This window comes from Acyrthosiphon pisum, chromosome A2 (assembly GCF_005508785.2).
Source record: "Acyrthosiphon pisum isolate AL4f chromosome A2, pea_aphid_22Mar2018_4r6ur, whole genome shotgun sequence".
Lineage (NCBI taxonomy): Eukaryota > Metazoa > Arthropoda > Insecta > Hemiptera > Aphididae > Acyrthosiphon > Acyrthosiphon pisum.
This window is the reverse complement of record NC_042495.1, coordinates 64,533,152-64,534,790: the sequence shown is the minus strand read 5'-3', so window position 1 is coordinate 64,534,790 and position 1,639 is coordinate 64,533,152. Positions and strand designations below refer to the sequence as shown.

Sequence of the window (1,639 nt, the reverse complement as noted above, 5' to 3'; positions counted from 1 at the left end):
GCGGACACTAAGCGGCTCGGCAGTAAACGTCTCGTTTCCAGTCCAGTGTAGTAGTCCGTGATTTGACCATAGATAAAAGATTAGATATTAATCATTTACTATCACATGCTATCACTATTCATCACTCACCAGTCACCAGGCACCAGCATTCAACATCAGCCATTAAGACCATTTAGCCATCTGGTTTCCATAAATCGTAATTCCAGTGTTAGACATTTTAAGAGTTAATTTTAACTATAAAGTAATAACTACGTATAAGTAATATTTTAGTTGATAGGTACAAGGTACTGTACATTTTTTATCTTTGTATGAATTAATAGATTATTTGTAGGTACTTATTATAATTTTTCTGTTATAGGAATAACCAATATAATTGTTTAAAGATGCTAAGTCTAGTAAACTCTATAAACAATTTAAACAAATGCTGTTGGTGTACAAAGACTATTGCCGTGCGAAGTTTAAACTCCTGGACTGGTGGTAAAAAATACCTCGGATTTACATATTACCCTAGGTAAAGTATTAATTTGGGTTGTTTTAAAATGTTTTATTTGTTTTTTTTTTATAAATGGTTTCAGAGAAGGTGAAGTTGACCCACCATATACAGCGACAAAATTATTCATGGTTCAGAGAGTTAAACGTTATTTATATAATCCATATTGGCAAAAAAAAATATTGACCGACATGGGCTTAGATCATAAAGTAATATACTCTTATTAAATCAATTTGATGCAAGTCATATTCCTTATTGCTTGAAACAAACTATTATAATATTATAGCCTGAAAGTGTTATTAGTACTCTATATGACTCGGACTTTGTACAATTTGTTATTTAATATTCGATGTATGGTGTTCGAAATGTATCTTAACTTTTCTGTTTCCCGGAATAAAAATTCTGATTTGTAGCAGTATATTATCCGGTAGGCAATCTACCTACGGTAGATCGCGGATCCCGTGCTGTTTGTACGTAGGTGTATGATTTTACTCTAAATCAGTGGTGCTCAACCTTTTTTGGCTCACTGCACACGTTTATACATCACAAGTTTTCACGGCACACTCACGCACTTGATAACCATAACAACTTTAAAAACTTCGCTGAAAACACTGTTTTAAATATTTAATAACATTTCTCACGGCACACCTAGACAATCTCGCGGCTCACCGGTTGAGAACCACTGCTCTAAAGTATCAAAGTTATACCAAGTTTGTTGTATTCCACCTATGGTGGATTAATATAATCAATTAATACAAAATCCTAACTTAACATAACTAATAATATAAGATGAATAAAAAAAAACCAAATTTAACCATTCTTAAATTAGTCAGTCTTCTTCCCAGAGGTTTAATCTACACACAAACATTCATACCAAGCTGAACCAGTGCACTCCGTTGTCCGTAAAAAATTACAACTTAAAAAATTATGATTGTTCAACTGTTTTTGGGTGTCACTTTCTGTAATGTTCAATAATTTGATTTGGTGCTAACTTGTATCTGATCTGCCCAAATAACCAATGGAACCAATAATAAATAAATATTAATTTCTACTGTAGACTGTAACCAATGGCAACTATTTAAAAAATAAATAAAAATAAAATAAAAATTCCAATTTCCATCGTGAACCTCAAAATCCCTGTTTGAGCAC

The 1,639-nt window shown here is 32.2% G+C and overlaps 1 protein-coding gene across 1 annotated transcript in view; it reads left to right on the top strand.

Moving 5' to 3' along the window:
• The first annotated feature begins 130 nt into the window (after positions 1-130).
• The window catches only part of LOC100169174, a 3,569-nt gene continuing 2,060 nt past the window's right edge, over positions 131-1,639 (top strand). The window contains exons 1-3 of the mRNA XM_001942494.5: positions 131-284; positions 359-511; positions 576-699. Coding sequence (XP_001942529.1) covers positions 384-511; positions 576-699 — 252 coding nt within the window. The 5' untranslated portion in view covers positions 131-284; positions 359-383. The remainder of the gene's footprint in view (positions 285-358; positions 512-575; positions 700-1,639) is intronic.